Source organism: Arvicola amphibius, chromosome X (assembly GCF_903992535.2).
Source record: "Arvicola amphibius chromosome X, mArvAmp1.2, whole genome shotgun sequence".
In the NCBI taxonomy this organism is placed as follows: Eukaryota; Metazoa; Chordata; class Mammalia; order Rodentia; family Cricetidae; genus Arvicola; species Arvicola amphibius.
Genome location: NC_052065.1, coordinates 5,724,710 through 5,745,138, shown reverse-complemented (window position 1 = coordinate 5,745,138; position 20,429 = coordinate 5,724,710). Strand labels below are relative to the sequence as shown.

General features: G+C 41.8%; 2 protein-coding genes across 2 annotated transcripts in view; one reads left to right on the top strand and one right to left on the bottom strand.

Annotated features, from left to right (window-relative positions):
* Nucleotides 1-5,013: 5,013 nt before the first annotated feature.
* Nucleotides 5,014-20,014, top strand: Pdha1 (pyruvate dehydrogenase E1 subunit alpha 1). Its single transcript, XM_038316186.2, has 11 exons — nucleotides 5,014-5,188; nucleotides 9,538-9,597; nucleotides 10,211-10,384; nucleotides 12,377-12,503; nucleotides 13,016-13,107; nucleotides 13,849-13,941; nucleotides 14,928-15,083; nucleotides 15,321-15,392; nucleotides 16,231-16,298; nucleotides 17,624-17,732; nucleotides 18,331-20,014. Exons 1-11 carry the CDS (start codon nucleotides 5,132-5,134, stop codon nucleotides 18,493-18,495), a joined length of 1,173 nt encoding a protein of 390 aa, XP_038172114.1. The 5' UTR covers nucleotides 5,014-5,131; the 3' UTR covers nucleotides 18,496-20,014.
* Nucleotides 18,881-20,429, bottom strand: part of Map3k15 (mitogen-activated protein kinase kinase kinase 15) — a 116,084-nt gene continuing 114,535 nt past the window's right edge. Inside the window, 3 exon segments of the mRNA XM_038316187.1 lie at nucleotides 18,881-19,310; nucleotides 19,620-19,696; nucleotides 19,773-19,873. Coding sequence (XP_038172115.1) covers nucleotides 19,238-19,310; nucleotides 19,620-19,696; nucleotides 19,773-19,873 — 251 coding nt within the window. The 3' untranslated portion in view covers nucleotides 18,881-19,237.

Sequence of the window (20,429 nt, the reverse complement as noted above, 5' to 3'; positions counted from 1 at the left end):
TCCTAAACTAGTGGGGCTGTTAACTGGGGTTAGCATTGTGTAGGTCTTGCTTAGGCAGCCGCATTGTTGAGACTTCATAGATGCAGCTTCCCTGTCGTATCTAGAAGACACATACAACAGACTTTCTGGTCTTCTGGCTTTTAGAATCTTTCCACCCTCTCTTTCACAATGGTCCCAGAACCTTAAGTATAGGGACTCTTGTAGCTGTATCAGTTGGGACTGGGCAGCAGGGGGTCAGTTGTCTGCATTTAGATCAGTTGTGCCTTTCTGTTATGGATTCTGTCTGCTGCAAGAAGAATCTTTGATAAGGGGTAAGGCCCACATGTATTTCCTGTAGTTTTTTTTTTTTTTTAAACCAGGAAGACTGAAGCATCCTCTTCAGCTGGTAGGAGTTTGAGTCGATTCCCTTCTTGGTTTGGAGGCTAGAACAGTTTGCAAGCATTGAGGCCACTTTATCTCTTGTTAGGTCATGCCATGAGTTGAGTTCCTAGTTTTCAATATGACCCCACGTTCCAAAGTCCCTCCACAATGGGTTCTATGGTCTACTTAGGAGTTGTGAGATGGGGGCATTAAAACACCATGATTTTTTTATGATAAGGGAAACAAGCCATTTCTTTGCTTTTTGTTGAGTATGTACACAAAGGCAGAGAAAAGCCATGATTCTTTTTCTTTGCCAGTTGCCAGAAGAATTATTATTAATCAGATCTTTGCTTCTAGGACTTTCTGGGGATATGGTTAAGACCACTCAACTTTGACTTCTCGGTGTTTGTGTTTACAACACTTCCTTTATGCCAAAAATCAGGGTTCCTAATGACATTTTTGATGAGCTTTAACTTTTGGTGTTCCTGCCTCCAACTTCCAAGTGCTGGGATTACAGGCTTGAACAATCATGACAGTTGTATGCATTCCTGGGAATTGAACCCAGGGCGTCATGTATGCTAGGCAATCACTCTCCTATAAATGAGCTATATTCCCATCTCCAAATAACATTAACATAATTATATACACTTTGTATGTGTGTGTGCATGCATCTCTGAAATCATACACACATGAGCCACACTAAATAGACATATCACGTTGTATTTAATTTTTTTGCAAATATGTAACAACAATAATAATAGGGCTGGAGAGCTGGCTCAGCGGTTAAGAGCACTCACTGACTGCTCTTCCAGAGGATCTGCGTTCAATTCCCAGCACCCACATGGCAGTTCACAACTGTCTGTAAATCCAGTTCTAGGGGATCTGACACTTTCGCACCAATGCATATAAAATAAAGTTAAATAAATCATAAAACTATTCTTTAAAAAATAATTAAGAAAGCCGGGTGGTGGTGGCACATGCCTTTAATCCCAGCACTCGGGAGGCAGAGGCAGGAGGATCTCTGTGAGTTCGAGACCAGCCTGGTCTACAAGAGCTAGCTCCAGGACAGGCTCTAAAGTTGCAGAGAAACCCTGTCTCGAAAAACCAAAAAAAAAAATAATAATTAACAGACCATCAAAGAGAGGGAAGAGACATGAGAAGGGTTGGAGGGAGAACAGGGAAGGAGGAGGGAAGTAATCTAATTATATTTTAACATACATTTTTTTTCAACAAAAATGTAATTATTGAGATCAGCATGTCCTACATAGAGTTCCAGGATAACCAGGTCTACATAGTAAGACCCTGTCTCAGTAACAACAATGATAGTTAATGGTAACTGACAATAGTTTATATATGTATTTATATTTACTATATATTTATTCCCATATATAATAAATATACTTATATTTATTTGTATATCATATAAATGAGTTTACACACACACACACACACACACATATATATATATAATATTTTCCCACTGAGGATATATCCCACTGAGGAGTAGGCATAATCACTTTTCCCTCGTATGAAGTAACTTGTGGTTTCTCTCAGCGGGTCATGCCAGAAACTTGATATATGATTATATTGGTTTGTTGCATTTATTTTATTGTGTGCTATGCTTATGCAAACTTCATATAGTAGTTCTGCTATCATAAAGGCCTCTAGACATAATCCGCCTGCCAGCATGGTGCCAGCACATTAAAGACAATTCTGAATGCTGACTTTTATAGTTTTGATTGTTCTATTTTCTGGTGGGGGACAGGTGGCAGGGAGGAAACCAAAAGCACATTAAAGACTGTGGAGGGCAGTCTAAGTCCTGAGTGAATGTTGGTTGTTGGTATGAATGCAGCCATGTTCAGGATCCCATGCCTTGGACCCATGCGTGTGGCAAAGTCTTCCCCAGGTGAGGCTCAGAGGGACAGCAAAGGCAGAAGTGCAAGTGTTGACAATGTCCACCACAGCTTCCTCCTCCTGGATGACTGTAGCCTAAGACTGCTCACCTATAAGAGAACTACTGAGATTACTTAAACCTGTCTCCTCATTCATATGCATACCATAAACCCTACTCTTTATTCATCTGTATACGATAGCCCCATTGCTTTGACTCAGATGTATAAAATAAACACACTGAGGTTCCAGGTTGCTGTTGCAGTTGGTGACTTCCATTAGAATAGCACAACCGACCAGATCCCAGCTTTTCTGTATGTGTGTCTGTCTTTCTTTCATTCCCTCGTCACCCAGGGTAGGTCAATCCCCGAAGCTATACAGAGCATGGCCAAGGACCATGCTTTCCCTAAAACTCAGCTTGATTGAGAACTCTAAGGAGATTTGCAAAGGAAAAGTAAAAAACAAAACCATACAGGACCTTTAAATGTCCATCTAGAAACCCACCAGAAACTGGAGAGCTCTGCCAGAGGGATTAGAAAACAAAGTTTCTTGTTTCCAATGTCATCCAAGATGAAGAAGCCCTCCTTTCTCAAGACTTTCTCTTCCTTGGGCAATTCTTTCTTCATCTCCCTGACCTCCCTTATATAAGCCAGACCCCTTTTTGACTGGTTTAACACATATAGTGTCACTGTAGCCCATAGTGAACCAGCACAGTTACAATCTCTCCCCAACTGGCTACAGTGTCGCATAGCATCTCTTACTTTCAGTTTCTGTGCATGTATGCATGTGCCTGTATATGTGTGTATACATCAAAGGACAAATTACTAGGGTCAGTGCTCTCCTTCCACATGTACCTACGGATTGAATTTATATCCTCAGACTTGGTGGCAAGTGTCTTTACCTGTTGAGCCATCTTTGTAGCCTTGGCTTTGTAATTTTTGCAAAGAAAAGAATAACAAAAATACTATAGTTATTAAAACACCTTGTTTCTCCACGGTAGTTTCTCCAAGGAATTAACCTTTGTAATGATAAATTTCTTGTTGGAAGATATTTTTTTTGATAATGCAAAGGTCTTGTTCCTCATTTTTTCAGCCACTAGTTTTAGCTTCTATTGATAATTATTACCCGCAATGGTGACTATGTCTTTGCCATATGGTGATTCCCATCCCCTTAGTCCGTGTATATTTGTGTGTGTACATATGTGTGGAGGTCAGGCGTTGATGTTGTGTCTCCCACAATTACTCTTCATCTTTTTTTTTTTTGAGGTAGGGACTCTTACTTATCCTGGAGATTACTAATAAGCTAGACTGACTGATCAGCAAGTCCCAGGGATCCTCCTATCTCTGCTTCTCCAGCACCAGCAACTGTGTCCCATTATTTTCAGAGCTTCTTTTCCAATAATTAATTGGAATTGCAGTGCAAGGAAACGCTGCTGCCTTCTTTTACTCGGTTGAGTCCTTGTGAAGGACTCATAGCTATTTCTTTCCCATGGGCTATAACGGACGACTATCAGCACCTATTTCATCCTTCATCCTCCTCTGTGGATGACAGAATAGGACAGAGCAGATGACCAAGATGTCAGTTCCAGGAAGAGGGGACAAATCAGCCAAAGCACATGAAGGAGCCTGTAAGAACTTCCAGGCACTTTCTCCTTTCATGTTTCACTGACCACGGGGATCACAATTTCAAATATTACAGTCCCTTTTATCTCGGGTTCCCAAGTGACCTCATAGAAATGGTGCCTGGACAATGCTGGACATTTGAGTGGAGCAGTCAACCTCCGTTTTTCTGATCGAATGATACTTTGAGGTTAACTTCTCAAAGCAACATAAACTCCTCCACTGTGGCTAATACAGTCCAAACTCTGAGAAATCATCTGCAGAATTCCCTCGTTCCCCTAAAGCCTTATGTCCTAATCTTTCCATTGTTTGGGTTAACAATGACAAACAGGAGATACAGGAATCTGCCTTTTCCCAAGAATAACGGCCAGAAGAATTGCTTGTCTAAAAGTGAGTCCCCCATGAAAAGAAGCACACTAACAGGAAGTCAAGGGACAGATAAGCGCTAACACTGAGCTCTTATACTTCTATGATCAATCATTAGTATTTACTTTCATTTACTTATTTTTATTTTTGAGACAGTCTCTCTGAGTAGCCCAAGCTTGCCTTGACCTAAGTAACCAGCCTGGCCACCGACTCCGGCGGCTATCAGCTTACCTCAGCCTCCCTAGAGAAGGAATGACAGGCACGTGCCCCCACACCCAGCAACATCTAACATTTAACTGTTAAATCTATTTTTGTTATTCTCACCCAAGTCAACAAGGGCAACATTTTGTAAGGCTATGTGATCTTTTAAAAGACAAATCAGTGGCAGAACTATTTCTAGAAACCAGATGGTCTGTTTTTCTGCCCGACACCACAGCTTTTTTCTGTGTACTGGGACAAGGCTGTAAAGCCGCACCACCGGCCCGACAGGGCAAAGTGGAGGACCCGCCTTCGCCCATTCGTCGCTGGCTTGTGGTGCACAGAGCAAGAGAAAGGCCAGGCCTCCCCGAACCCCCACTTTCCCACGCAGGCGCCCTGGGGCTAGCTCCCGCCTCCTCACCCGCTAGCCGCGTAGTGACGGAAGGCGCCCACAGCCCCACCCCTTTTTTGGTTAATTCTTTAATGGGCGGTCGCAGGTTCCTGAGATGGGCTGAGCCTTTGCCGGCACCCATTCTAATTGGCCCGCTGGCTGGCGCGGCGCGTGATGCCGTACCGACTCGTCACTGCGTTTAGGGCGTGGTCTCGGCTCAGGGCGCCTCAAGGAGACTTGGGGACGCCCGAACCACTCCTTTTGAGTGCCCGGGTGCCGCTGCCAGCGCGTGAGTCTGCTGCGCTCCATGAGGAAGATGCTCGCCGCTGTGTCCCGCGTGTTGGCAGGCGCTGCGCAGAAGCCGGTGAGGCTGGGGTGGGGCTCGTGCCGGCCTGAGGCGGGGCGGGAGGAGGGCGGGCCGGACCCCCCCCCCCGGAGCGCGCGGCGGGGTGCCGGGGGTACCAGCTACGGAGCTCGCGTGGGCCTCCTGCGAGGTGCGTGTCGTCACGGTCTGAGGCGGAGGGGCTTGAGAACCGCCCGGTCCACCGCACCTCCCCCAATCTCCACTGGTGGAGCTTCTCGCCGGCTCCCCAGCAGCGCCCCAGAACCGTCCGCTGCTTACGGGACACCGGGAGGCGGAGCTTGGGCTTGCTCCAGCCTCCATGGACTCCGGTGACTTGCACTCTCCTTGTCATAGCTCGTGGCCAAGTGGCCACGTAAGACGAAATAAAGAACTCGTAGTCCCGGTAGTCGGATGATCCGTGCACATCCCAACGTCATCATTTACTAGTATCGAGTCCTTGCCAACAAGAAGCAAAGAGTTTCGTTTTTTCAATCGTCCCAGGGCCCAATTTCCTCATCTCAGTAATGGAGATACTAAGACGCTACCTTATGGGCTTATCTTGAGTCGGAGAGTGGCACGTGTGCCAACTTTTCTGCCTGGCATCTGGCACGTACGAGTGCCCAGCTGGGTGAGCATTTGTGGATCACCTGTGCTCGCTTAGTCCTGAGCAGGGTTCAGACGGGGTCAGGCTCACGGAAAACAAACTTCCTCTACTCCCTGCTCATCTGAGGTTTTTTTTTTGGCAGTCAGTTTTAGAGCAATCGAGTGTAACCCAGGGGAAGCCGCCTTTACCCTTAAACACACAGAGGCTTAGAGTTCAAAGTAGCGAAAGAAAATAGCAATGGTTCTCGGAGGGTAGGGATTAGAGGTTAAGACTTATGGCCCCGGTTTTGAGAGGTGTCTGAACACCTAAGCTTTTAGCATTTTGACCTCTAGCCACCCAGAGGTTGCGTTTTCTTGGTGTAACTGCCACAAGGCTTTGACTTGTAATTCTGGTTCTATTGATTTCTTCAGGATTTGATGCAGTTCTGCTTAGTTTGGGGAGGTTGTGGGAAGGTTAAAGGTGTACTTCTCTAGGAATTCCATTCAGTAAAAGAAAAACACCTTTTGATTGAGTAAATGCTGGATTCCTGTTTGAATCTGAATCCACAGTAAAGCACACTTCTTAATGTGTCTTTGCATAATGTGTATGGCATTTCCTGAGCTTTTATAGTATGTGTCCTGAATTCGGCCAGAATCTTCACAGGTGTTCAAACTGCATTCCTAAGTTTTAATTGGTTTAAACAAGTTTCTTGTGTGTAGAAATAGTTAAAGGGGAATTTGTTTATACCTTGGAGATTGGGCATGAAATAAAGTTGAAAACTAAAAGAAGCTTTGTTTCCCTCAGTGGAAAAGGGAAGAGCCAGCTCTTAACTAAACCAGAGTTTGAAGAAGTTGAATTAGAAGCTGAAATCAATAAAAATCCTACCTTCCACCTTTAAGACATGTGGTCCCTCCCCTTTTGGAGTCTAGAGAGCAATGGGAGATGGGAAACCCCCTTAAATCTTTGTTAGCCGCTACACACTAACCTTAGGTGTATTTCTTTGTCTGAAAGTCAAGTTTACCATTTCCTTCAATCACCTTACAGAAGGAAAAAAAAATTGAATTCTAGAGTTGAATTCACCATAGAAAGAACCCTGTTATTTTCTCACTTGGTGGTGGTATTGTGTAAACTCTCCAGTAGCTAGCTTTTTAATTTTTTCTTTTGAGACAAGGTCTTTGGCTATGTATCCTAGACTGGCCTCGAACTCAGATCTGCTTACATCCTCTACCTCCTGACTGCTTGCATTAAAATCTTGTGTCACCACATCCGGCATGCTAAGGGTGGGGAACAGCTTGACCTGTCTTTGTCTCTTTCTCTAAGGGACTCACTGTGTAGCTCTGGCTAGCCTCCAATCACAGAGATCATCCTGCCTTTGCCTTCTGAGTGCTGGGATCAAAGACAAGCACCATTATTTATGCCTGGCTGTTTTCTTTGTGACCATACTTGTTACATGCTAATTAGGAACCAGTCCTGAAGCCTTTCATAATGTCGAAAACTTAAATTTCACCTAGAATCTCCGAGTAGACCTCTAAACTCTAATGTATTTTTTTAGAGTTTGCAATTCTAAGGAATTGCAGATTTCTCTTTTATTGTAGCCTGTGTAATACAACATAGCTCGTTTTTTTTTGTTTTTTCATGTTATACATGTGAAAAGACTTTTAAATTTAATTTAAGCCTTGCAAAAATATCCTTACAAACAGTAAGCAGTGGCTCATTAAACTTGTATAACTAGGGCTGCAGTGGCCAAGGGATTCTCTGTGGGAGAATGAAGGATTAGGCATTTGCTTTTTGATAGCTAAGATAATGTGCCTAGTTAATCTCCTAACTTCCTCTGAGGCCTCTGGCTGTTTTGTGCCTTTGCTCTTTTTATTAATTATTTCCCCCTTAAAAATTCGGGAAGTGTGAAGATTTACCTCAGGCTTAAAGTTTGCCTGTCTCATCACTGTTTGGATGTGCAACTTTGAAATGGATTACAAAAATGTGGTTTTACTTTTGAATGAGGTTGAAAGCTTTCAAAGCTTTTTAAGACTGAGCTGCATTTAAAATTTTTATTTTGCCTTGTGGCTTGTATTTGTTATGCTCCCTTTTGCGAGATTTTTACCACGAATAACTTTTTGCCTTTGCATATTGGAGGTAAGGTTTTTTTTTTTCTTTTTTTTTCTCATGGTTTATTTTTTTTATATTTAAAAATTTCCATCTCCTTCCCTCCTCCTCCCCCCTCCCTCCCCTCCTTCTCCCCCTTCCCTCCCCTCCTTCTCCCCCTTCCCTCCCCTCCCCTCCACCCATACCTCCCCTCCCTCCCTCTCAAGGCCAAGGAGCCATCAGGGTTCCCCACTCTATGCTAAGACCAAGGTCCTCCCAACTCCCCCCAGGTCCAGGAAGGTGATCGACCAAGCTGAGAAGGCTCCCACAGAGCCCGTCCATGCAGAAGAATAGGTTTTTAATTCATGTTGGTACATTCTGAGAGTTCTTACTTTTGAAAATTTTGTATTTAGATACTTACAAGTTTTTATTGAATAAGTTGTTCAAGGTCTCCAAGAAAGGAATTTCATTAGGGGCTGAAGTGTAGCTCAAGAGATAGAGCATTTACATAGTATATGTAAGGTCATGTGTTCAATTCCCAGTATCCCACCCCCAAAGAAAACCCAACAATTCCATTTAAAGAGAATTCTTTTTGTTTGGTTTTCTGTCTGCTCTCCCCCCTTCGGCCAGGTGTCCACTCCATCTACTCTGCCCACCCAGTTGTTCATCACCAGGAGTCTTCTTGATTATCATCAGACCAGCTGCCTTGCTGCCACAGCACTCACACTGAATTAAGTGTGAGCAGTGGTTTTAGGCTTCTACCGAGGCTCTAAACTATATCCTGTCTATAGATAAATAGAGGCTACCGCATGCCTGTAATTCCAGCTTTGGGAGGTGGAGGCATTAGAAAAGAGCAGGAGAGAGATAAGTAGGTCTTAAATCTGCCTGTTGGCTCCTAAACTTGGAGGTAATAGCTAACGTGCTGACCTTAACTCCTCACCAAGGTCAAGTCCAATGCTGCAAAATATATTGGGTTACATATTGAAGATGCTTTTTTATGGGATCTGATAAATACATTTTATGTCTCCAGGAAAAGAAATGATGTGAGTTTACATGTGTGAAAATGTGGCAGCCAGCGGCTAGAATAGAATAACTGCTTTTGTGGTCTATCACTTAGAATGTTTTTGTTGTACTTGAATTTGTTCAGTTGTGAAGGTAGAAAGGAATCAGTAACTCTTAAGTAGTAATAACCACTCAAACCAGTCAGGGGAATACTGTTTTAAGAGAACATTCTTCTGTTATGGGGCTCTAACAGGAGATTTCTCAAAATTTAGACTGCGCAAGTTATACAATGGCTGGCCCAAGTCCATGATTTTTAACAAGCATTAACACGTTTTTCACTAAGGTATTTATGTCATACTTTGAATGTTTTTTTCCTTCATGGTTATATGTCATAGAAAAGTAGCTTGCCTTAAATAGGGATTAACATAGTTTTATTTGAAGTATTTTCAAATAAACCTTAAAAAGCCCACACAATCTAGTTTCTTCAGTTTGACCATTGTTAGTGTTCTCACTGTAATTGCTTTGAAAACAAAATGGAAAGTGGATAGACTTGGTGTTTGCCACCTTCCTTTTTTGCTTTCAGATAGTGATGAGGCTGTGTTTAAAATCCATGCTTTAAGCATGGATTCATGATAGTAATGACTTACTCTGGACAGTTAAAAAACAGAAGTAATGAAATCATTTGCATATTTCTGTTTTCTAGGCAAGCAGAGTACTAGTAGCTTCCCGTAATTTTGCAAATGATGCTACATTTGAGATTAAGGTAAGAGTGTTTCACTTTGTGCTTCTAGTTTTTTCCACAGGTACATTGATACAGTTTCACCTTCAAGGAGTTGATACTGGCGATGTGAAGAAGTTTAGCAATAGTAACTTGCTGGCAGTTTAAAGGATACAGGCTTTAAAAATATACTCAGGCAGGGTTGTTCAACCTCTTCACATTCTGGCATGTTGTCACCTACAAATACATTGGGTTGACCTGATAGCTATCCTGGCACATGGACCTTCTTGAACCAGAGATTGGATGTACCTTTGGTAGGGGGTGGGATTCAGTGAAACATTGATGACCATAAATTTAAGGAATCAGAAGCATTTTGAAACACAGTTTTTCTTTTAGAGGCAGTTTCATGGAGCCTCAGTTAATCCCAAACTTCCTATCTAGCAAAGGATAACCTTGAACTCTTATTCCTCCTCCTGCCCTCACCTTTCAAGTGATGGGATCAAGGTTTTCTCACACATTATTCTTGAAGCACCACTGAGGCATGCATTTCTTTGCTGTTGTTCAAGTTGTGTATTATTTGTGTGGAGTTGGATCTTAGAATGCATCAGCAGTATTTGTGGAGTAGTAACTGGAGGGTGACTACCTTATTTCATTTCAGAAATGTGACCTTCATCGGCTAGAAGAGGGCCCTCCAGTCACCACAGTGCTCACCAGAGAGGATGGGCTCAAGTACTACAGGATGATGCAGACTGTGCGGCGAATGGAGCTAAAGGCAGATCAGCTATATAAACAGAAAATTATTCGTGGTTTCTGTCACTTGTGCGATGGTCAGGTAAGTGGTAGGTTTGTTAGAAAGCTATGCATGTTATTAGGATACTTAAGTAGGTTTCTTTCTTTATGCCTTCTTTCCCCTGTCACCTCTTTTCTTTGCCATCATCCTAGGCTTTTAGAATTTCAAAACCACCATTTATTTTGTGTGTGTGTTTGTGTGTGGGTGGGTGGGTGGGTGTGGGTGTGTGTGTGTGGGTGGGTGGCAGGGGTATTTATGTGCCACCCTGTGTGTGAGTTGTGTATATGTGGTGGGGGAGGGGGAGTCAGAGGACAGGTTGCAGGATTTGGTTCTTCCCTTCTACCATATGGGTTCCAGGGATTGAACTCAAGCTGTCAGGCTTGATGGCAACCTCCTTTACTCACCGAGTTCTCTTTCACTGTCCAAGCTTGAAACCCCTGAACCTTGACAGTGCTGCCTCATCCCCCAGAATGCTGGGATTACAAGCATGAGCCACCACACTTAGCTTTAAGTATGGTTTCTGTTTATTGGTTTTCACCCTGCTTCTTGGGTCAGAAGGATTTGAAGTAGGGATTTCATAGTAAAACTAGAATGCTAGGACCAACTATGAATTGTAGGCATAAGAATTTATTCATACTTAGCATTTCTGAATTTTATATCTGTTCTTAGAATTTTACTTTCAAATTTGCTGGAACCCCACACATCTATGCTATATGCATTCTTAGGGAAAGGGCTATTTTGTTTTATGAATGTGAGTGACTGTGTGTGTGTGTCTGTGTGTGTGTGTGTGTGAGAGAGAGAGAGAGAGAGAGAGAGAGAGAGAGAGAGAGAGAGAGAGAGAGATCCATTTGTGATAAAATAGCCAACAGAAGCAACATAAGGAAGTGTTTATTTTAGCTCACAGCTTGAAGGTATAGTCCATCTTGGTGGGAAGGCATAGGAGCTGAGTTACCTGGTCACATTGAATGTGCAGTCAGGAAGCAGAGATGTGAATACTGCCGCTTACCTTGCTTTCTCCTTTTTTATTTAGTCTGGAATCCTAGGCTATGGGATGCTGCCATCCACATGTTGGGGTGGGTCTTCCCACTTCTGCCCAAGAAATTTCCTTATAGACATGCCCAGAGCTTTGTCTTCTAGGTGATTCTAGAACTTTTTTAAAAAAATATTTATTTATTTATTATATATACAATATTCTGTCTGTGTGTATGCCTGAAGGCCAGAAGAGGGCACCAGACCTCATTACAGATGGTTGTCAGCCACCATGTGGTTGCTGGGAATTGAACTCAGGACCTCTGGGAGAGCAGGCAATGCTCTTAACCGCTGAGCCATCTCTCCAGCCCCGATTCTAGAACTTTTTAAGTTGACAGTAACTGGTTCCAAATTTAGTAGTCTACAGGAGCTAGCTAGGTAGAATAAATGAGTGAAGTCAGTTATATATAACAATATGAACAATGGTAAGATGGATCAGTGGAGAGTTGGGATGGTTAGGCCCCATCCAGAGATGCCACGACTTGGTTTCAGTCAGTTACTTCCATGTGGAAACACAGAACTAAGACTTCTTTGGTTTGCATGCATTCTATCAATTTTTTAATGTTGGCATCTGACTGGCAAATTATATTTTTAAATTCTGTCCAGACTAAAGGAAACAGCACATTTGTGGATTGGTTATGACTTCTGGTTTAGACCTTACCATTTACTTTGTTTTTTAATGAAAAATATTTTTTTGGAGTTACTAATGACAGGTTCACTGATCCATGTGTGGTTTTGGAATTTTTTTATTTTGTTTTGTTTTATGGTCTGTTTTGGTTTTTTGAGTTTCTTTGTGTAGCTCTGGCTCTTCTGGAACTCACTCTGTAGACCAGGCTGCCCTCACAGAGATCCACCTGCTTCTGCCTCCCGAGTCCTGGGATTAAAGGTGTGTGCCAGCCACCACTGACCAGCTTGATCCATGATTTTTAAATTGTTGAATATAATAGAAACTCTTCATTCAAAAATAAATAATGGCATTGCTTCGTGGTTCTTCCTTTACTCCAGGAAGCCTGCTGTGTGGGCCTAGAGGCCGGCATAAACCCCACGGACCATCTCATCACAGCCTATCGAGCTCATGGCTTCACCTTCACTCGGGGCCTGCCTGTCCGAGCAATTCTTGCAGAGCTAACAGGTTTGCTGTGGATTTACAGAGCGGGATAGTGAGTGGGGGAAGTTTTCAAATATCTTCCATTAAGTTGCTAAGCATTATGAGTTAGTGGTAAAAATCTTAGAACTTTCGTTTTTGAAACAATCAAGCCTTCTGGTATGTATCCTGGTACCTCTGTTGTGACTTTTATGAGGTCATCTGGACCCTCAGGTGAAATTGGAAAATAAGGTTTGCTTTCACTAAAACATGAGAAATGTAACAGAGAAAGTAAATTGGGTTGAAGTACTTTGAAATGTAGGCAGATTCTAGATAATGTGTGTACTCCCTCTAAACCTAGTGTCAAAAATACTTTGCTAATATCTGAAGGTAACAAGCGTTTTAGAAAGCCGGCACCATTGGATTAGTCTAACCTTATATCACAGACACGGAGATGAGGAGGTGTGTTTTCCTGGAGGGACAGACAATTGGATTGGGTGGTGGTTATTGCTTTGTGTGGCTGTTTTTATTCATGCATGTTTGTGTACTGCCATTTCTAGGACGAAGAGGAGGTTGTGCTAAAGGGAAGGGCGGATCGATGCACATGTACGCCAAGAACTTCTATGGGGGCAATGGCATCGTTGGAGCTCAGGTAACTGAGGAAGAGCACATGCTTTGGTATATTTGGTCCTGGCCTGTGTCTTCAGGACCTTCTTCATTCACTCCAGAGAACTTCTCTGAAGGATTTCAGTAATTTGGGAGTTTGGTTTGTCTTTACTTACTGCCTTTTATCTTCCCATTTGAGGAATTAATAAGTAGATTTGGGTAGTGATTTAAGGTTTGTTGGTTTTTTGTGTATTTATGAGTAAGAGCCTATGGTGGTGGAGCTATCCCTTCATCTTTGTTTTTATATTTCAGTAAAATAAATGGCTCATCACCTCAACTTCACTCACCCTGACATACTCATAGGCAGTGCTAGCACTGGGGTCCAATTACAAGCGAGGAGCTTGTTAAATTGACAGCCTAAGTTAAATAGACAGCCTAAGAAAAAAGCAAAAACCTTACTTTCATGAATAGGAAGTCCTTGTTCTCATCAATTAATGAGAAGTAAAACATTAACAGCGTGAAACAATATCTACTACAGTAGGTTTTATTATATATCTAGGTTTCATTTTTTTATCTTGTTATCAGTTAAATCTTTGGGTGCAGAAATGAGAAACAATATAGGATTTATTCATGTTTTGTTCAAAATAACAGGGTAGGCGGATAGTGACAGGGTTAGGAATGAAGACTGGCAGCACTAGTCTAGCTCCCCGTATTCTCCAGGTGTTGAAATTTAAATGCATTTTAACTCAGATTAATTTGTACAGTTTTCTTGGTTGTTCTTTGTTAGGTGCCCCTAGGAGCAGGGATTGCTCTGGCCTGCAAATACAATGGAAAAGACGAGGTCTGCTTGACATTATATGGTGATGGCGCTGCTAATCAGGTAAGTGTATCTCTTAATTTCCAGTAACAATTACTTTTATTTCCAAGTTGTGACTGGCCATATTTGGATTTATAAAGAAATGGCATATTGTTTATTAATTGAAATAGCGTTTCATGTGGCTGACTCACATGGGAGATTTACCTCTTGACATGAGCCTTCTAAGGGTACATTTCTGTGATGATGTGCCTCTTTGCGTTACATTTATGCTTTGAAAATATGCTCTGTGGTGGGAGATTTTTTTGTAATTTCTCTTTAAAAGATCTACTTATTTCTAGTTTTGCCTGCATGTGTGTTTGTGCACTGCATGTGTGCCTGGTGCCAATGGAGGTCAGAAGGTCCCCTGGAACTGGGGTTAAGGACAGTTGTGAGCTGCCATGTGGGTGCTGGGAATTGAACTTAGGTCCTCTACAAGAGCAGCAAGTGATCTTTACAGCTGAGCCATAGGTCCAGCCTCATTGGCTAAATGTAGACCATTACAAACCAATAGTGTGATATAGAGACTCTTCACTTGGACTCAAACGCAATACCAGATTTGTATGTCTGAACCTTGGCTCTTGGTTTCTTTGCTCTTCCTGTCTTGGTTTCAGTAATCACCAGTCTCTGGACAGCACTTAGTGTGACCCTGTCCTGGATGCTGAATCTCAGATGCTGCTGGTTCACTCTGATTGAGCCAGTTGAGTGTGACAGATTAATAGCAGAGTGTAAAACTAATTGGTAACTTGGTGCTTTCCCATGTTCCTCTTTGCAGTGTGTTCTATTAGTAGATCCCCCAAAATATATACTAGTCATACAGTACACACCACGTTTCCCTACCATAGCAGCATGTGCTCCTTTCCCTCACCACCAGAAACTTGGTTATAAAGATGAGGCTGTTTGGCCTTAGTGCAAGCTTTCTGTGTTAGGCAGAGCAACAGTTATTAGGAATGGTGAAAAAGTCTAGAGAAATAAGCAAATTAAACCATTTGCATTTTATATAATGCTTTTAGGGTCAAATATTTGAAGCTTACAATATGGCAGCATTGTGGAAACTACCTTGTATTTTCATCTGTGAGAATAACCGCTATGGCATGGGGACATCTGTCGAGAGAGCAGCGGCCAGCACAGATTACTACAAAAGAGGAGATTTTATTCCCGGACTGAGGGTAAGGTTCCTTATTGTAGAGACAGAACCATACCCTGTCAGCTAGATGTTGTACAGTTTCGCCACATTATGCCTGAATAGGTCACTAAAAGTTGAATTGGGAGGGCAAGAGGTGTGGCTTAGTGGCAGAGCACTTGCCTAGCACGAGTTAGGCCCTGGATTCCATTCTTCAGCACCACAGTAAAAGTTAAATGGATCTGGATAGTTCATTTACGTTCTGCCCCTCCCACATTAACAGGTAGATGGAATGGATATCTTGTGTGTCCGAGAGGCAACGAAGTTTGCAGCTGCATACTGTAGGTCTGGTAAGGTAAGATGAGATTTTTTTTAGGTTACAGGTTTATGACATTCACCTCAGTTAAAAGAAGCCTTTCCAGATGGCAGTTGGAGCTATCCTGGGGTAATGACTTAAGTGAGCGCTCTGAAACAAGCAGAGTCCAGTGAGATAGCATGATCTTGGCTCACCTAGTAAACACTCCATACTCCATATTTCTCTATTCTTGCATTTCCTTGGCATGTTGCCTCTGTCTTCACTTTGACATTAATTTGAAAACTCTTTTGTCTTTTGGTTTGGTTAATTATGTGTTCCCACCCCTCTGTTAATCATAAGCCCCTTGAATGATCAAACTTTGGATCTCCACAATGCTTAATTTTACTTAGACTGCATTTGAATGCCTATTATATATTTGCTGCTTTTCCTGCCAGTGTATGGCCGGGAGGGAGAGGGAAACAGTGAGACTGGCTTAAAAGGAGCTTCAAGTAGCTAAGTTTAACTGGTTGGTCTAAGCCCGGAAAACATACCCCTGCAATTTACTTTTGTTAAAATTGAGAAGGAAGAAACATGAGATAAGTTGGTGTTAAGAATCAGTCAGGGTGGTGCACGCTTTTAATCTCAGCACTCAGGGAGGCAGAGGCAGCGAATCTCTCTTGAGTTTGATTGAGGCAGTTCCAGGACAGCCAGAGCTGTTACACAGAGAAATGCTGTCTTGAAAAACAAAGTCAACCAGTAAACTCTTGACAACTCAGCTGATACATAGAAGGTGGGTAAGAATGTATTGGATGTTGCGGGGGAGGGAGGTGTCTCCATTTGAGGCAACAATTCTTGGCACATATCTCCGTAGCCTTAACCATTTATGGCTCTATTTTAGGGGCCCATCCTGATGGAGCTACAGACTTACCGTTACCATGGACATAGTATGAGTGACCCTGGAGTCAGGTAAAGTTCATGGGGTATCTTGATTGTGGTTCCCATGGTGGGTGGGCTGGCTTTGGGTTACTTAAATAAAACAGTAGAGTAACTTCTTCATTGGCTCTTAACAACCAAATAAAATTGTTTTGTTGGCATCAAGTGGTTGTTTTGAGTCTTAGTCTGAAAGCAGCTTGAAGATCCCTATAATGTATCCTATATGTTAGCGTGAATACGAGCAGTCATTTTTTAAAAGAACATTATGTAACTAAATTGCAGTATGGAACTTTAAGGCACAATGTAAGGCACATAAGAGAATTATTTGGGGTGTCATTTAGTAGTTTATGTGGGCATTACCCCCAAATTCACGCATGGCAAATTCTACTTGGAGGACTGAGATTTGAAAGTCACTGGTAAGGAGCAAGGCTAACTGCTACATGGAAAGTTTAAGTTGTTCCTTTTTCTTTTAGCTCTAGCATGTAATGATGAATTAGCAGGCTTGACACAGTTTAGAAGTGGTCAGTTTAGTCGAACTTTAGTTCAGCCCTTGTAGAACGGACTAAGGCAGTGGCTCTCAACAACACTTTCACAGGGGTCACTTACCAACCAGATAGTTACATTTGGTTCTTAACAGTAGCAAAATTAGTTAAGTAGCCATGAAGATAATTTTTATGGTTGGGGTTCACCACAACATAAGTAACAGCATTAGGAAAGTTGAGAACCACTGGACTAAGGGAAACAGAACAAAATTATGTGGGAAAATGGGTTTGTGTAGTAATTGTCCGATCCCTTAGGAAAACATAATCAGAAACTTGGTATGTTTAGGATTTGCTGGTCATGCTGCTTTGGGGTCTTAGCGAGAAAGGCTAGGTGTAGTTATTTCCTGCTTGGTATGATGCTTCAGGAGGAAGAGACCTGGTCAGTCATCCTCATCAACTTAGACCATGAAACCCAATATGGACAAGTTCAATAGAACAGCCATATAGGTCTTCCCATACATGCTTCAGCATTGCCAGGGCATAAGTTTCATTCATTCATGATGCTTCAAAAGTCTAGAATTATCACCACTGCCAGCTCTTTCTTGCTCCATCCATGTAAAAAAAATTGACGCTAAATGTGTAAAACTGGTGACCCTCTCTTCCAGGTCAAAGAAGCAAATACTTGGTTCTTGTTAGAATGCCAGTAAAGCCCCAAGTTACAGTGACTAGCTTTCTATAAAAGATGCTAGCACCCTATTCCCAGTGACATCAGTATTAGCTTGCTCCTTCCTCTCTTTCAAAAATACACTCCTATACTTCACAAAGTTCTCAGATACTGTTCTTAAGGGTCTATCACCGCATCTCCCTTCCCTACAGTTACCGCACTCGAGAAGAAATCCAGGAAGTAAGAAGTAAGAGCGACCCTATTATGCTTCTCAAGGATAGAATGGTGAACAGCAATCTTGCAAGTGTTGAAGAATTAAAGGTACAGTTGCTCTTGGAGGTTTAAGTCTGGTTTTAAAGGTAGGTTCACTGACTAATTTCCCACACCTCATAAAATGCCACTCCCAGGTGGCCAGAAAGTTGAGTTTTTCCAAACCCAGAAAGCATTTTGATGAGGTTATTGTTGAATCTGAAGTCTCACAGGACAATTGGTTTTTGGTCTTTCTGCTGAGAATTAAAGAGTTGCAGGGCAGGGGATATGACTTGGTTGGTAAAGTGCTTGGCGCAAAAATATGAGGATATGAGTCTGGATTCCCAGCACCCACATATAATGGGTACAGTGGTGCATGTGTACAACCCTAGCTCTGGATAGAGGTGAAGACAAATGCTTTGAGTGTACCTGCCAACTGGTGAGCTCTGTGCTCAATGATAGATATCCTGGCTCAAAAAAAAAGAAAGAGTAATAGACATTAATACAAAAACTTTTGTTTCCTCCCCTTTTTTCCCTAAAAATATCCTTTGCATGTGTAATTTATACACTTGTCTTTTTTAGTTACATATTATATATAGTAACAGGTTCTCAGACTTTCTAGTTGGTTCCAAAACTACCCTTGATTGAAAAAATCTCTTGCATTGTTTAGGAGATTGATGTGGAAGTGAGGAAAGAAATTGAAGATGCTGCCCAGTTTGCTACAGCTGATCCAGAGCCACCCTTGGAGGAACTAGGCTATCACATCTACAGTAGTGATCCTCCCTTTGAAGTGCGTGGTGCCAACCAATGGATCAAGTTTAAGTCAGTCAGTTAATGGGAAACTGAAATGAATTGGGGTTCATCATCCACTGTAAGACTCTTTGTGCTTTCAACTTTAAGGACAGGAAATACCCAGACAAAAAAGTCTTGAAGACATGTAAATTAAGGAAGAGTAAGTTGCATGCAGTTTATATGTTGTATGCAGTGTATCCATGTGAATAAGAGTGTATATGATTTGAAATGGATAATGGCGTGTTTATACCTTTCCCTCATCATATCCTACCACAGATATGTCCTGGTGGCATGCTGGAATTGATACAATGCACAGGTAGAAGAGTAGCAGCCCCTGCACTGTGGAGGCTGTCAGCTGTTAGCACCGACCATCATGTCTCTGTGATCAAAGGCTATATCATAAAATCAGGCATCTTAAAATAAAGCTATTTCAAAGATAGATATACTTTAATTTTCTCCTTTTAGACATTTAACAAACATGAACTTGTACTCCCATTGCAAGGCACACTGTTTTTTACCTTTCACATTTAAGTATTATGCTTTATCTTTTCCAGCAGTTACTATAAGGTATGCTGACTTTTTAAATTAAGTAGTTCTAAGAATTCAAGATACTACTAGATCATGGTTGCTGTTACATACAATCCTGTTTAGAAACAAGGATGGTCTAAAATTATACATGCTGGAATTGATGTAAACGCAGGATTTGTGTGTACACGTACACGAACAGAAGCTTTGACCATAAGCAGGTGGTAGGTAGGGTATTTGCTTATTCTCTCCAGCTTGGCTCAGTGTGAGGACTCCTCCATTTGTCTTCTGTGCTGGGAGACTGCATGCCAGAGCCTACAGAGGACACCACCGCTGCAAGATAGGAGTTTTCAAGAAAAGCAAATTTGAAAACAGCCACCTCACAAATAGGAGAAGCAATCATTCAATCTACAGGATTACATTTGCCAGGTAGATACTCTTTCAAATATTATCTAACTTATTAAAGTGTGTTTTCTTTGTCTGAACCTGGTGCCATAGGAGTGTTGTTGGCTCTGTGTAGAGGTGCGGGCATTTAAACAAGAGGTGGAAGATAATTTAAGATCAGAGGAAGCTACCACCACTTTGTTTTTCTACTTCACTAAGACCTTCCAAGACTCAAACTATTTGTTTGGAAGCTCTTACCGTAATCTAAGGCACCTTAGGTCTTCCTTAGTAATGTCATTGAGAATATCAGAAAGTGTATAATCTTCTTCAACAATCTGAAACAATGATTCAGTTTATGAGATAAGCAGCTTTTCAACAATATCACAGGAATACTTTGATTTAGAAATTTACCTTTTCTATTGTATTTGCATCCACTCCTTGTAGTTGCAACCAGTCTATAAGCTCTCTGTCTGTTCCCAGTTCATCAGGGGGTGCTGGATTCTCTGTACCACCTATAATGATTCCAATTTTGTTTTATTGTATAGTAATGTATAACCATAAACTGCTTCGAAAGTAACAAAGTGGATGTAATGACATATCTATCAAACATAATGTAAATGTGATGTGAAAAGGAAATAAACTTTTCTGATTCAGCTACTTTTACAATTCTTGGGTTCCCTTTCCAGAGAGTAGAGTCATCTCTATCTACACTGAAACTCAAGAAGTGTTATGTTAAGATTTGGTGGCATAGCTTTATGTCCAGTTCTTTGTCCAGTTCTTTATCCCAAGAACTATTTTTAAGCTCTAAGGGGCAGATTTGAGAGTCATTCTAATTTAGGTATCCTCTGAAACACAAAATTGTGGGACTATCATAGTCAAGATACTTTTTTGTTACCCTTCTGGGCTCTTCCCTGTCCATTGTGATTTCTGTCCAGTTTTGCCTCTTCTAAAATACCGACTAGAATCAGTATACTCTATGGTAACCTCAGCCATTTCTTCAAGGTATAAGTCAGATTTTTAGTAGTTTGTCCCTCTTTGATACCTATATCAGAGCAAAGGGAAAATGAC

Excerpts from the sequence above, each read along its gene's own strand:
- Pdha1 (XM_038316186.2), top strand. The coding sequence starts at position 5,132 with ATGAGGAAGATGCTCGCCGCTGTGTCCCGCGTGTTGGCAGGCGCTGCG. Across the intron at positions 9,598-10,210 it reads ATGCTACATTTGAGATTAAG|AAATGTGACCTTCATCGGCT; the intron begins GTAAGAGTGTTT and ends ATTTCATTTCAG. Across the intron at positions 16,299-17,623 it reads ATGAGTGACCCTGGAGTCAG|TTACCGCACTCGAGAAGAAA; the intron begins GTAAAGTTCATG and ends CCTTCCCTACAG.